Raw genomic sequence first — 14225 nt, forward strand, 5'->3', positions numbered from 1 at the left:
GTTTCCTTATCCCTGGTTTCGAGCAGCTGGACTGCTATGTGCGTCAGGGCTGTTTCCTTCACGTTTCTGGAGCTAGGAGTTTGTTGAGCCTCTTGGATCTGTGGCTTATACTTTGCATACTTCCTTGTAGTACTTTTCTGTCCCTCCCTCCCTCCTCAGGGACTCTGTTGTATGTCTATTCCACTTCTTGACGTTGCCCCGCAGCTCCTGGGGCTTTTTTCAGTTTTAAAAGTTCATTTTCCTCTTTTACTTGGCATAGTTTTTATTGCTCTGTCTTCAAGTGCTCGAAGCTTTTCTCCTGCAGAGTCTAATCTGTCGAGAATCCCATCCAGCGTTTTTCATTTCCGACATCGTGGCTTCTACCTCCAGGAGCCCCGCCAGTCTCATGTGTGTCTCCCACCTGTTTCAATGTCCTCGGATGCGGATTTGGTGTCCCTGAAGTTCCTGGTAGGTTTCAGTGGACTGGTCACTCTCCTCATCGTGGCACCTGTCTTCCTACTGCAATGTTTGCTGGTCTCTGATTGGGTGGCAGGCATTGTGAATTTCAGCTTGTTAGGTCCTGAGTATTTTTGCATTCGTATACATTTTCTTAAGCTTATTTCAGAGATGCAGTCAGGTTTCTTGGGAAGGGTTTTGTCCCTTCAGACCTTTGTGACTTGCTGGGCCACCCTGGAGCTGCTATCAGTCCAGGATAATCACCTCCACTCGTGAACCAGGGCCTTCCTCAGTACCCTGTGAACTGTGACTGTCCATCCGGCTGGTGGGGGCTCTGTTCCTCACCCTGTGTAAGTGCCGGCGTCGCATCCTTGGCAAACCTTTAAATTTTAAACCATATGAATACAGTACCTATCCAAAAATTGTGTTTAAAAATGAAGACAAAAATAGGCACTTCCTTACAATGAGCTGCCTGGGCCACTGCTGTTGCTTGGCCTCTGCACGCATACGGGAAGGGACTGCCGTCCCGACCCCGAGCCTCATCCCGGAGTCTCCTCCCTGGCCTGCAGCTGGCAGTGTCCGAGGCCCCACTGAGATCTCTCCCTGTCTTTTCATTGTTTTGGAGGCTCTCTGCATTTTCTTATTTTTTTGAACTTATAGTTTCTTTCTTTTGTTTTGTTTTGTTGGGTTTTTTTGTTTCTTTTAAAGATTTTTTTTTTTTAATTGGGGAAGGGGAATAGGACTTTATTGGGGAACAGTGTGTACTTCCAGGACTTTTTTCCAAGTCAAGTTGTTGTCCTTTCAGTCTTAGTTGTGGAGGGCGCAGCTCAGCTCCAGTCCAATTGCCGTTACTAGTTGCAGGGGGCACAGCCCACCATCCCTTGCGAGAGTCGAACCGGCAACCTTGTGGTTGAGAGGACGCGCTCCAACCAACGGAGCCATCCGGGAGCTCAGCGGCAGCTCAGCTCAAGGTGCCATGTTCAATCTTAGTTGCAGGGGCGGAGCCCACCATCCCTTGCAGGACTCGAGGAGTTGAACTGGCAACCTTGTGGTTGAGAGCCCACTGGCCCGTGTGGGAATTGAACCGGCAGCCTTCGGAGTTAGGAGCATGGAGCTCTAACCGGCTGAGCCACCGGGCCTGGCCCCTCTCTTCATTTTCTTGATTCTCGGGGTTGGTCCCCTACACTGTGCAGTCACCACCTCCGTCCGTTGCCCTGTGTGCCCCCTTCGCACAGAGTTGGCAAGGGCTCCCTCCCTGGCAGGGCCACCCCCGTCAGAGCCATGCCCTTGGTTGCACTCTGCCACGCTGTGTTTGGTGTTCTTACAGTTTTTTCCTATTGTCATCCCTTGACGTCATAGTTTCATTATCTTTGGGAACAGAACTTTGTACCCTCATCTCGTTGCCGTGCCCCTTTCTTCTCCGGGGGCAGCACTTCCCCGCGAGGGCTGCAGCGGGTATCCTGCCACGGTCTCTCTCCTTGCAGGCTGAAAATTGAGGAGCTGGAGGGGGAGCGGAGCCGTCTGGAAGAAGAGAAGAAGAAGCTGGAAGTACAGCTCGAGCAGCTCACCCTGGTGGTAAGTGCTGGCGGGCGGCCCCCTGATAGCGGTTTGTCCCAGAACTAGTGTGTCCCTCTGCTCTCTGCCTGGGCTTGCATGTCTGGGTTCCTGCACCCACAGACATCCCATTTGCTGGCTCAGACGATACTGAACTGGGGACCTGCCCCCACACACACCGCAAGCTGGCCGAGAGCGTCCAGTGCCCAGCAGGCAGGGCGTCCTGCCCTCAGGCTGCGCTGTCACCAGCCCGGGGTCCTCCCCGCTGAATTGGCACCCCCCTGCTCCCTCACGGCCCAGAGCCCACAGCCTGTCTGTGCGTCGCCCGAGGCGGGGTGACGGCCGTGCGCGTGTGGTGCAGAGGCCCACGGACGCCTCTCCGTTTGGTTTGGAGTTGATGTCTGCACCCATCCCCCTGCAGTCGTAAAGTTGGACTGCTGTTTACAGTGTCTTAATTTTACTTTGTTTTTTGTTTTTGTCCCCTTGTCTGAATTGTTCCATGGCAAGAAACTTGCAGATTTGTGATCACCCAGATTTGGGATAGGCCATTGATTTTACCTTGACACCCATTAGAGGTAAATCAAATCGCATTTTTATTACCCATTCCTGGAGACGGTGGAAATGACAACTTTGATAAAGCGCGGCGTGCGGTGAGACGCGGCTGGACCGTGTTCAGCTCTAGGACCTGTCATCTCGTACCGTTTAATTGGGCTGCAGGGCTGTTGGCAGGTGACTCCCCGGCCGCCTGCCTGCCCATCAGCGCTGCTGTGTCAGACGGGGTGGGTGTGTGTTTCTGGCTCTTTGTCGAGCGTAACCTGGGATCACGCCCGTGGCTGCCCAGGCCCCCTGGCGACCGGGCGTCAGTGAGTGCAGCTGAAACCACTCTGTGTTCTGCTTCAGGCTTCCAGGCCTTTCCGGAGGGCTGGGGGCTGCCATGGCTCCTGGCATGATTGTTGAGGGTCACGTGAGGTGAGCCCTGAGCCCAGTGGGTGTTTGCCACCAGCACCAGGTCCTGGGGAGGGTGTTGGCTATGCGCTCCCACCTCCAGTGTCCCTGCGTCGTCCCTCAGGGTGGGCGTGATGGAGGGTGGCCCCAACCCCTATTCCTCCTCGCTCACCACTCAGTAGCCGGAACTCCCATGAGCCTCTGCAGGGCACCTTCACTGTGCTTCCGGCGCTGTGCTTTCTCCCTAAGTCTCTTCTGATGGGGGTCCTACTGCTCCACTCACTGAGGAGGACACTTCAGCTCAGGGAGCTTTAGCATGTGGTCGTGGGCGTCAGCACAAGGAGCACAGCTGGCCTTGAACCCGGCGCCCACATCCACCTGCCCCCCTCCCCACCCTGCGGCTTGGAACCCAATGCCGTCGCCCCCTGCCCCCACCTTCACCCCCCCACCCCACCCCCGTCTTCCCCCCTGCCCTGCTCCTTGCCCGAGTCCCTGACAGCCGACCGCCAGCCCCAGTCCCAGCCCCAGTGCCCAGGACCGCTGGTCCGCTCCCGCCTCAGCACTGCCCACACCTGCCCGGCCGGCTGCCAGAGCGCAGAGACGCTCACGCCCACAGCTGAGCTGTCCATTCCAGGTGCTGCCGACCGCCCTGTCACAGCGACAACTCCTGTCTGACCCTGGCGCGGGCAGGCAGAGATCACCCACCGCCGCCACTTGTCCCGCATGTGAGGGGTGCCTGTGTGTAGCCTGTGGAGGCTGTAGGACGTGGGTGGGTGCTGCTTCGGAACGAGGGTGCCCACCAGCACCCAGACGCCTGCAGCACAGCCAGGAGCAGGCCGACACTCAGAGGGAGGCGACGGCCTCTCTGGTCCTGGCAGAGTGGAGACAAGGAAGCACTAGTGTCCGGCCCAAGGGGCTGGTTCCGGCAGCGTGGAAATGGGTCCGCAGGTGACTTGGGCTCATGGAAACGGGGTGTCTTGGGGGGATCAGGCATCCGAGGCTGAAAACCTCAGCTGCAATCCAGCCCTGCCCCTTGGCCAGATGGTCTCTGGCATGTCAGGGCTTTGCCACCTGAGCCCCCAGTGTATCCTTTATAAAGTCAGGGATAATGATGCCCCTCGGGGGGTTACAGAAGCCACATCTGTCTGTCACACCTGGCACACGGCAGATGCTCAGGAAACGCAATGGCCATCTGTTGCCACTTTTGCCTTTTCTGAACACTCGGAAGGTGAAGACCTGTTCCCCGTCCCCTCTGCTCCTGGGCCTTGGAAGCAGCAGGAGAGCACATGTCCCCTTCCAGGTGGCCTGGCCGCAGCTCTCTGCCTTGGGGTGAGCCCCCTCGCCCTTTCTGTGCCCACCTCCGAACTGCAGCGCCGTGGTGGCCATGGCCATGGGTGAGGCCAGCGGTGGAGGGGGCTCCCTTGCATTTAGCAGGGCCTGGTGGTGAGTTTGTCAGCTGTGCTTCTTGCTGGAGCTTTCTTATGCAAACACCCTGCCTGCGCCCCCCTCCCCCGCCCCCCTCTCTGGAGGAGAGTCTTCAAGTTGGCCGCTTCAGGAAGATTGATTAAAATCAGCTGCAGTGTGACACAATTGGGAACATATGCTTGGAGAGGGCTCGCACTAGTTAGTTAGAGCTCTTGGTAATTGGTGAGGAAACAGAGCTGCAGCCGCCGCTCCGAGCAGGGCTGTCTGCTGCCATGCATTCCTCCGGGGCCTGGACAGGGCCTGGGAGGGAGGCCACTGGCTCCTTCCCTGGCGTGGCCTGTCCAGGTCCCCTGAGAGTCCTCAGCTATTCCCACACTCATCTGGGGTGAGCTGGGTACACATCTAATGTGGCTCAAGGAGGTGGCACCTCCCACCAGCTGTCAGGAAAATGGGTAGTTGGGGGGCCCCCACTGAGAGATGGGGAAACTGAGGCCATCGTTAGCCAGCACATGAATGACTGACTCAGACACACCATTTCTAGTGGCTGAATGGGCCTTTAAAATGTTGCAGTATTCTCGAAGACTGAACTTGAGCAAACCATGTGGAACTCTGAGTCCGGAGATGGGGTTCTATGGTTCTCAGTGTGGCTGCAGGAGTCAGGGTGGCTGTCATGCGGGGTCTCTGGTCCTGCTCCCCACATAAGAATGCAGGATATAGTGAGGCCAAAAGGGAAACACCCATGGAGCCATAGGTAGGGGAGTCACACCGCTACATTCTCACTGGCGGCTGGGCTGGAGACACAGGAAGCAGGAGCCACACGATCCACAATCCACCGTCCACTTCTCTGCCAACCCACCAACCTGCCAACGTAGCCACGGCAGTTATATCAGTGGCTAATGGCTAACCGGTCACAGCTGATGGCCATCTACTACCCGAGCCAGCACCTTTCCACGTGAGGCCGAGAGCCTGGGAACTGCTCTCCTGGGACTCTGTCCCCACACAGGGACTCTGGGAACCAGACTGAGTGAACTCGTGAAAACAGTGGGAAACACATTCCTTATGCCCCAGGCCTGCCACCCCCAGCCTGCCCACCTCCACCCAGCTGTTCCCAGCGGTCCGGTCCCCCCCAGTCCAGGTGTGTCTGGGCCAGTGCCTTGAAGGGGGGCTGCCCTTGGTCATCTGCACCCTCCCAGCCCAGCCCTCCTCACTCACCCCTCCACTGGCCTAGTTTCCCAGAACCAAGAAAATGCGGAACAGCAGTGCAGAGGGCATTCGCGGCATTTGTCTGGACAGAGTGCCAATGCCCCCATTAGTGGGGGGGGCCTGGGTGTGCTGGTGGCTCTGTCCCTCACCAGCCGTGGCCCTGCTTGCTCTGCTCACCTGAACACAGAGCTGACTCCACTTCCCTGCAGGCCACTTTAGGAGAACACAGCGACAGCTCCCAGCAAGGGCACCTCACACACCTGGTGAGTGGTCGCCGCTGCTGCCGGTATAGTAACCGCACTACCATGCTCACGTGGCGATGATCCACGTGCTTTCCCACATTTATGCTTCTCACGGGCCACATGCTCCCGGAGCTTCCACCGTGTACAGTCCAGAGAGGGCCAGGCACACGGCGGCTCTAGGCCCAGCGGACGCTTGCCCATCCAGCAGCCTGGACCCAGGCTGGACCCTCCTCACAGCAAGTACGAAGCGCTGTGCCGCGTCCCCGGTGGTGATGGTGGAGCCTAGCAGATTTTCACCAGCATTCTATGACTGTTCTCAAACTACCACAAAGTTGAAAGAGTTTTACACAAACCCCACTTACCCACCACCCCGATCCTGTCACAAACGTTTTACTGTGGTTGCTGTATGACGTATCTACCCACCCCACTTGCACCCATCAATCCTTTTGAATTATTTTGGTGCATTTTAAAGCAAATTGCAAACATCTGTACCCTTCCCTCTAAATGCTTCAGGACGCGTGTAATTAAGCAGAATTCATCTGCAGGGTTTGAGCCCACGTGCTCTGTCCCTCAGAGTTGCCCAGTCACGGTGCTTGTTCAGGAAAGTTGGTGGGTGGGTGTGGGAGCCCCATGGGAGCCGCCCACCCTGCTGCCCCATGCCAGCCTGCGGTGCTGCTCAGGAAGGGGACCAGGCTGCAGCCCAGTGACATTTTAAATAAGTGTAAGTTTTTTGGAAATGGAGTGGGTAGAAAATGACTGGGTTCCCTGTGAGCGGAAAGCTCCTGGTGTGCGTGGACTGTCCCTGTTCCCGTCCCTGCGTCACCAGGCAAGCAGCGCTGTCTAAGCATAGACTCTCCCTGCCTTCTTCCCTTTACCGAATATGGGGGCAGGGAGGCTCTTTGCCACTCTTCTGTCTCGTCACCCCCTCCCCATTGGTGTTGTGACGGCCGCCAGGACCCCAGTCTACTTTCCACACTGCAGACCCCTGAGCCCCTGCTGGTTCCTTCTCGCCCAGCCTGCTGCCCCCGGGGCACATTTGTGAGTCCTTGGACCACAGTTCCCTCCCCACCCATCTGTTCTCACTTGGTCTCATCTGCCGTGGAGCCCCAAGCCCGAAGCAGGCCTCACCTCCGCTTCTCAGAACCTGTCTTGTCTCTGATTGTTCCCCAGTGGATCCTCCAGCGGCTGACCAGGCTCTTGGTACATCCTCCCCCACTATACAGCCTGCTGCCCACACTTCTGGAGTGTTCTCTGGGCGTTGCTCCCCGGAGAGGGTAGAACCCTGCAGGCCCGAGATGACTGGGTGTGGGGCACGCCCCAGCCATTGTCCCGCGGTGGAGGTTGGGTTTCCTCAGGTTCGGAAGGCTTGGACCCCAGGGTCTGATGTCACTCTGAGAGTGTGTCCTCAGTGTTGCTGACCACCCGAGCGCAGGGGAGCTCGATGGACAGCAACCATCGCTGCACCATGGCTGCTGGGCACTGGTCTCCGCTCACATCCCGTGCTCGAGGTAACTCTGGGCGGGCTGCTCTGCGGCCGGGCACCACGAGCGCCTTCTGGGCCTGACCCTGCTGGGCATCTTCAGTTACCGCCCACGGGCGCTGGCGAGGGTGCCATCATTCCCACCGTGCAGGCGAAGCAGCCCAGAGGCACAGGAAGGAGCCAGTGTCTGCCCCATGCGGGAGGTGACAGTCATGTCCTCCACTCACAACTGAGACCTGGGCCTCCACCTCCCCCCGCAGCGCCCAGGCCCTCCTGCTCCCTCAGCTCCCATTTCTGCCCCGAAAGCTGGGGACATCTGTGAGAGGTGCACACGGTGCTGCGTCCCACCTCCCCACCCGCCATCGTGGGGGAACCAGGGCTGTAGGAAGTCAAGACGAGCTCTGCTGGGCCGGCCGTGCTGCCCTGGTGGCTTTCCCCGTGACGTCTGCCCTGCATCCCACCCCACCCCCAGCCGTGGCCTCCAGCCCACACGTGCTCCGCAGCTCTCACACATGCCCGTTCTTTGGGGCCCAGCTCAGACGTCTCCCCTCAGAGTCTTCATGCCCAGGACCTGTGTGGGGCCAGTCTGGTCCTCTGGACTGTGAGCTCCGACCTTGCCTCAGTCACCTGGACACCATCAGCCTCAGGCCCAGCTCCCAGCCCGTGTTCTCAGGGTGCACATGGAGTGAGGCACTGTGGGTGGCGCCCTCTGGGCCCTCGGGGACATGCTCCTGACGTGCTTTTCCGCCCGCCGCTCACACACTTGACCCTGGGGAAGCCGCTTCACCCGAGAACCAGCTCCTTCTTAGAAAATGAGGACCCAGAAGAGAGGTGGTGGGACGAGAGGGCACCTGCGTTGGTTAAGCCGCTGTCCGTGGCTGTGTGCGTGTGTCACTGCCCACGCAGGACAGTGCCCCCCAGCTCCTCCAGCGTCCCGACTGCCTCTCCCAGAGTCGCCCGCAGACTTCCAGATGTTTCTCGTCCAGTAGGTGAGCGGGGTAGTTCCGTGGAGTGCTAACCTTTGGTCCCTTTATCATATACGAGAGGACGGAGTTTCAGTACATTCCTCTTGTTAAGTCCTTGGTCCATTTTTCAAACAGTTGTTGATCCTTGTTGATTTCTTGCAGCTCTTTGTATGTTAAGGAGTTGAGCGCTTTTTGTTTTAATTTGTGAATGTATTTTCCCAATTTTTCTTTTGTCTTTTGACTTGGCCTGAAGTATTTTTTTAATCAAAGTAGAAGTTTTTATTTTTCAGTTTTTATGTAGATGCATTTACCCACCTCTCCTCCCCAACCCCGCACCCCCCAAAGTCTGGGCTTTAGATCGTGTTTCTACTTTCCTTGTGTCGAGGTTATAAAAGAATTCCCCAGGGTTTCTTCTCATTTTCCAGTGGCTTCATTTTCTACATTTAAAGCTGACTAATTAGAATTTGGTTGTGATTTTGGTGTTTTAGAGGGTGTAAAACATGATCTCAACCTGTTTTTTACAAAGACTCTTCCTAGTCTCCCCCAAACCACTGCTGAAGCCTGTTTTGCCTCAGGTTGGAGGTGTCACCTGCCTCCTGCACGAGACCCCATATGTTTCGGGGTCTGTTTGCTCGGTCTCCTTCATAAGCCGTATGTCCGACCAGGGCCAGTTCTGGGTGTTTTAACTGATGCTTCAGTGTTTCTGTGCCTGATACGTCTCGTCCCCCCGGCCCCCACGACTTCTTTACAGACCCCCCAGCGGCTCTCGTTTATTTGTGTGTGGACTTTAGAATCAGCACATCCAGCCCCCTCCCCGTCGGCTTTGAATTGTGCTGGATTCCTAAACATGACGACGCGCGTATGGAGACAGACACCCTCAGGTGTGGTCTGCGTCCACCAGGACGTCGCTGTCTCCCGTGTGTGGGGTCCTCCGTTGTGCCCGTTGGGACTTTGCACAGAGACACATTTATCCTGCACATTTCTTGTTGAGCATGTGTCTCACTATTGCATCTGGCTAGTCTCTGTCGTCAGTGGGTCTTCTCTGCAGTTTCATTGCCTCACATTCACAGGCAGACTCTGGGTCCCACGTATGGGGTTTGTAACCTACCTGATGGTGGCCGTGGCCGTGGCCGTGGCCACCCTGCACTGCCCTTCATCCAGCCGCACCGGCCGCAGAAGCCCCTGTGGGCACGGTGGAGCAGGGGCTCAGCGTCCAGTCCAGGGCCTGCCCTCCCCCTCTCACGTGTGTGAAACGGGACCCGCAGTAGAGGAAGAGGCCTGAAGCCCGGGTGGCTCCAGACGCTTGTGTTTGTTGACGCTGCAAAACACCCAGCTCGCTGGTGTGCGTTCGTGTGGGGAGATTTCCGCAGGCGCTGACTTCTTTTGATTTTTTATGAGAAGAAGGACGTGTCCTGAATATGAAGCCTGTTCTTGTCGCATGGGCCCTGGAGCTGGTCCTCAGACCCGCTGGGCCTGTTGTCCCAGCACCTCAGTTGCAGACGAGGCTGCAGGGCACCCCCGAGGGTCCCACTGAGTGGCTGCCTCGGGTCTTTTCACCTTGTGACCCTCAGGGGACTGGTCCAGCCCCACTCTGCCACTGGCTGTACTCAGGACCCAAGAAGCACCGGGCACAGTGAGTGGAGCCATCGCCGCATGGTGGCTGCGCCTCACGCCCTCTCGTCTCCCCTGGTTCTCGATGCCGCGTCTGGCTGCGTCAGCTGTGGCGTCTCAGACTGCTGCTTTGATGCCGCTTGTTATCTGCATGTGGTCCATGCAAGGCATTTCAATGAAAAAGTTAGCGGCCCAATACTTTACAAACCTAGACATCGGGCTTGGTAAGAAATAATATGTGACTCACGTTTAGGCAAAGGTCCTGGCGCGCAGCTCTTTGGGCCCTGCAGGTGCCCCGGGGCTGCAGGGACCAACCTGCCATTCCTGGGCTCGACTGGGCAGGCGCCACTCCGACCGAGGCGCCGTGGAGGGTGATGCAGCCAGGGTCCCGGCTTTGATGAGCTTGTGTTCTGTGGGGAGAGAGCCAACAGTGGGCTGATAATACAGACACGCAGATCGACCGGACGGTACGAGGAGGAGGACACAGGCCATGGGGGAGGCTCAGGGAAGGGCGGGAGGCAGCCTCCCAGAGCGCCCGCCGCTCTCCACGCAGGCTCTAGAGCAGTCGAGGTACAGGCAGCCTAGAAAGGAAATGCGGACCCATTACGTAATTCCCCGTGTAGAAAAGACGTCCGTGGAGGGGTATTCGGACAAAACGCTACATTCTAAAAGAACCGTCTCAAAAGGAGACTTTCTGACACCCCACCACAGATATTATAGCTGATCTTTAAAAGTTGCTTTGTTTAGCCACGTGTCCCAGCAGTCTGACTCCTGGGTCTGCGCCCAAGAGAACCGGAAACGGGGTCTCGAAGATACCTGCACCCCACGTCCACAGCAGCGCTGTGCACAGGCGCCAGGAGGCGGGAGCAGCCCGGTGTCCACTGACGGGTGAATGACAGACAAATGTGGTCCAGTCGCACAGTGGATGTTACTCGGCCTTAAAAGGAAGGACACTGACACCTGCTGCAGTGTGGATGGACCCTGAGGACACTGTGTGAAACCTGAGGACACTGGATGAAACCAGCCCGTCACAAAGGACACACTGTGTGATCCCACTGACATGAGGACCTAGGGGAGTCAAATTCACAGAGACAGAGAGTAAGAGGGTGGGGGAGGGGAGGGGAGTGAGTGTTTCTTAGGGACAGTCTCAATTTGGGAAGATGGAAAGTTCTGGAGATGATGGTGGTGATGGCTGCACAATAGTGTGGATGTGTTTAATGAACAATACGCTTAAAAATGGCTAAGGTGGGAAATTTTATGTGGATATTACTGCGATTCAGAGTTTTTTATGCGGCTTGGTTAGGCAGCTCTGGTATGGCTCAGGCTTGGGGCAGGGGAAGCAGGGCCCTGGCGGCTGTGCTGAGCGCGTGGGGCGGCTGCTCCGGGGCTGCTGTGCTCCGCCCGCCCCGCCAGGCGCGTCTCCTCTGCCAGCTGACCTGCCAGCCCGGACTGGCTTCGGCACGGTGGATTTCGGCTGCCAGCTATTGTTTGCTCTCTGAGCAGGAGATCGTGACAGCCGAGGCCGGCTGATTTCAAGGCTCACCTGCCCAGTCGAGCAGGGACGTGGCTCGCACGGTTGGCAGGCCCCGTGACGTGCTTGTGGAATGGCAGGGGCGTAGGGACAGTGGTCTGCAGGCTGCTCGGGACATGCACAGACGGATGAGTGCGTGTGGCTGGTGTCAGGGCCTAGGGGCCCAGGTGAGTGGCTGGTGTCCCGTGGACTGCAGAGAGCTCCACCCGATGAGACGGAAGCTTGGGGTCAGCAGAGTCTCTGCCCAGCATCAGGAGGAGGGCCTGCTGGCTGGGTGAGGAGTGGGGCGGCTGAGCCAGGGCTCAGCCCAGTCGTCAGTGGCCACTGCCCCCACACTTACCCTCCACTGTCCCTCACCCTGAGTTTTGCCAAAGCTGCCACCTGTGGGGCTTGCGGGACAGGGCCTGGGAGAGGGCGGTGGCAGTGGGCAGTGGGGAGGAGCCAGGTCAGGCCGAAGCCGAAGCCGTTACTCAGCCTGGACGGCCACCAGCCAGCCCTCCTGACTGAGAGCTGCCTCTCACCCCTGCCCACAGCAGGTCGTTCAGGGCGGCTGGGGTGGGGGTCAGCGGGTGACTGCCAAGTGCTGTGACTGGCTGTGCTGGCTGTCCCCTGTCTGCTGATTAGAGCCTGGGGTCCGGGGACTTTGATGAGGGCGTGCAGGCCAGCGAGGTGGTACAGGACAGGTGAAGGAGACGTGTGTGGCCTGGCGTGGGAGCGGACTATGGACGGACGGGGGCAGGAGGGCTCTGCTCTAGGCCCTTCCCTGCCGGCCGCCTGCCCCGCCTGTGCTGTGAGAGCCTGCATTCCTCAGCTCCAGGCGGCTCTGCTGGGGGCACGCATCTAGGGAACCTGCCCAATCACAGCGCGTAGCTGACAGAGCCGGGCTCATCGCAGGCTGGCAGGACGCGAGCATCCGCTGGGTCCCCTGCGTCCGCTGCCCGGTGTCCAGCTGAGGCCCTCATGTCTGCCTGGTGGGGACCCTGCCCGGGTCTGTGCAGAAACCACCCCACCCTGGACATCTCAGTCTCCGTCCACCTGTCCCTCTGTCACCACTAGGTCTGCCTGAAGCTGTGGGGCACACGTGGGTATGATGGCCCAGGGGCACATGGAGGCTTCGAGCCCCTGTGGGGACAGGACAGTCCCCAGGGGCCTGCAGCTGGGTTTCAGGAACCCTCGGCTTCGCTCCTCACCCCCCAGTGAGGGGTCCTGGGTGGCTGCATGGGCCTCGTGTCCTCTCTGGACCTCAGCTCCTCACTCCCTAAGCGCTCCCAGGGGTGCAGATCTGGGGTCCGGCCGTGCTGATCCCTGTGCCCCACGCTCGTGCCCTGCTGTGAGCACACGCCCTGAGGGCCCGCTCGGGGGGACTGGGCCAGCTGTGTCCACAGCTGCAGAGCAGTAAATGTCCTTGAAAGCCCACTGAGTGCCGAGTGAGAGATAGGCACGTTCACTCCAGCTGGGGAGGCGTGCAGGGCACAAGGACCTGCCTGAGGTCACACGGCTCCTGGGCACCGGGCTGCGGGCTGGGGTAGCAGCAGGGGTGAGGTCGCTGCAGCAGGGCTTGGGTGGCTGCCTGACCCCATCCTGCCCTGCCTCTCGGACCCAGCAGGGACCCCAGAGCTTCCCCCACACCCCCCTGAGCTGTGCTTCCTTCAGCTGGGAGAAGTATTGATTTAGCTTTCAGGCCGGTGACTTATAAATATGCATGAGGATGGGCGGTTATTTAACTGTGCTTTTTAATTCTCCTTGCGCATCTCTGCCTCTTACCAGCAGGGTCTCTTAGTATGCGTGTCAGGCCCTGGGTGGCAGGCACCTTCCCCCAGGGGTGTGGCCAGCGGGCAGCTATGCCCCGCCCAGCAGTCCATCCACAGGCCGGGGCGGGGGCTCTGGGGCTTGTCCTCTGTGCGGGTCTTTCATGCACCAGGCCCAGAAGGCCCTTCACGACCAAGTTCAGCAGCCGCATGCTTCCACAGGTGGGAACCTGGGGCCCAGTGCGCACAGGGGCTCAGGGCTGCCAGCAGGTTAGGAGCAGGACTTGAACAAAACAGGAGTAGAATAGGTGCCGCCTGCCGTCCAGGCACCTCCCACGGGACTCAAGACGCTGTCCAGTGGTCCTGGATGCAGAGGGACATGGCCAGTCACTTGGCCTTGCACAGAATCTGAGTGACAAAAAGAATCCATGCAGTGGAGAGGAGGCAGGAGCCTCGGGGCTCCCGGGGGGCGGGCAGGGCGCACAGGCCCATGGGGGAGCCCTCCTGGCCCCAGCCTGTCCCAGGTTTGCTGGTGATTTAGGGAGAGTCTCTTGCCCTCTCTAAACTCTAGACGCCCCCGTGTCCTCAGAACATGGGGCTAATGTTCCCTGAGCCCCGAGCCCCTCACACGGCACAGACCCCTCTGTCACAGCCTGTGCCAGGCGCCTGCCTGCTGGGGCCCTGTCCCCCAGGCACAGATGGGGTCTTCTTGCTTAACTGCGCTCAGTGACAGAAGCGCCTGGTCTGCCGCCCCCTCGGCACGGGAAGTATGTTGGTGTGGTCAGTCATCGTACCAGCACATCAGAGGAGGTACTGAGCTGTTCCTTCTGAGATTCTCGTCGGCGTCTCAACAGTTTCCTCAGCGGTGGATCAAACAAGGCAACACATTTTTAGCAGAAGATTATAGCCATTTCCCCCTTCCGTCCTCAAAGCTGTCATCTAGCAGCAGAGCTCAGCAGAGTCCTCGCATCTGCTCATCTTCCATAGAGCAGCCCCGACGTGCTCCTGCAGACCCACGCGGGTGCAGGGTGCCGGAGAAAGGCTGGCTCGCCTCCCCTCATGGCCGGAGCGAGAGCACTGGCGGGG

The 14225-nt window shown here is 58.8% G+C and overlaps 1 protein-coding gene across 7 annotated transcripts in view; it reads left to right on the plus strand.

Moving 5' to 3' along the window:
• MAD1L1 (mitotic arrest deficient 1 like 1) overlaps positions 1–14225 on the plus strand; it is a 279782-nt gene that overhangs the window by 199879 nt on the left and 65678 nt on the right. For all 7 annotated transcript variants that reach the window (XM_074314014.1, XM_074314009.1, XM_074314013.1 and 4 more), the window contains one exon: positions 1920–2010. In XM_074314014.1, coding sequence (XP_074170115.1) covers positions 1920–2010 — 91 coding nt within the window. The remainder of the gene's footprint in view (positions 1–1919; positions 2011–14225) is intronic.

This window comes from Rhinolophus sinicus, linkage group LG10, assembly GCF_036562045.2.
Source record: "Rhinolophus sinicus isolate RSC01 linkage group LG10, ASM3656204v1, whole genome shotgun sequence".
NCBI lineage: Eukaryota > Metazoa > Chordata > Mammalia > Chiroptera > Rhinolophidae > Rhinolophus > Rhinolophus sinicus.